Genomic DNA, 496 nt, shown 5'->3' with positions numbered 1-496 from the left:
GTGCTGGTGAACCAGGAGACCAGCAGCTTCTTGCTGTAGTAGAGCTGCCAGCCATGCACCTGGGCAGCCACCACCACCACCAGGTACATGACAGAGACGGCCGAGAAGCCGAAGATGAAGCGGTAAGCTTTGCCATGACGGTAGAGCTGCTGCGCCATGGGGAACATCTCCATGGCCCCGTAGATGAGGGGAGCCACGGAGAAGAGGCCGGTGCTGATCATGGAGAGCACCAGGTAGCTGATGTTGTTGCGGGGGAAGGAGAGGAGGCCCAGGAGGGAGGGCAGGATGCTGAGCAGGTAGGGGTACTCCCACTGGTAGGGCATGGCCACCTGGTCATGGGGCAGCAGCTTGAGGTGCCCCACACACATCTGGGCCAGCAGCAGCAGCCAGATGCCCACGTGCGTGTAGATCAGCTTCTTGATCTCCGACTTGAGGGACACACTGGGGAGAGAGCGCGGGGCCGTCAGCGCCTGCCAGGGGGACTCCCCCCCGCCCA

General features: G+C 62.9%; 1 protein-coding gene across 1 annotated transcript in view; it reads right to left on the bottom strand.

The window, feature by feature from the left end:
• The window catches only part of LOC104284491, a gene marked incomplete at its 3' end in the record, with an annotated part of 9,325 nt that overhangs the window by 6,064 nt on the left and 2,765 nt on the right, over positions 1 to 496 (bottom strand). The window contains exon 2 of the mRNA XM_009882835.1: positions 5 to 470. Coding sequence (XP_009881137.1) covers positions 5 to 470 — 466 coding nt within the window. The remainder of the gene's footprint in view (positions 1 to 4; positions 471 to 496) is intronic.

Source organism: Charadrius vociferus, unplaced genomic scaffold, assembly GCF_000708025.1.
Source record: "Charadrius vociferus isolate BGI_N301 unplaced genomic scaffold, ASM70802v2 scaffold2820, whole genome shotgun sequence".
In the NCBI taxonomy this organism is placed as follows: domain Eukaryota; kingdom Metazoa; phylum Chordata; class Aves; order Charadriiformes; family Charadriidae; genus Charadrius; species Charadrius vociferus.
Note: the sequence above shows the minus strand (reverse complement) of the source record. Positions and strands in the feature narration are given on the sequence as shown.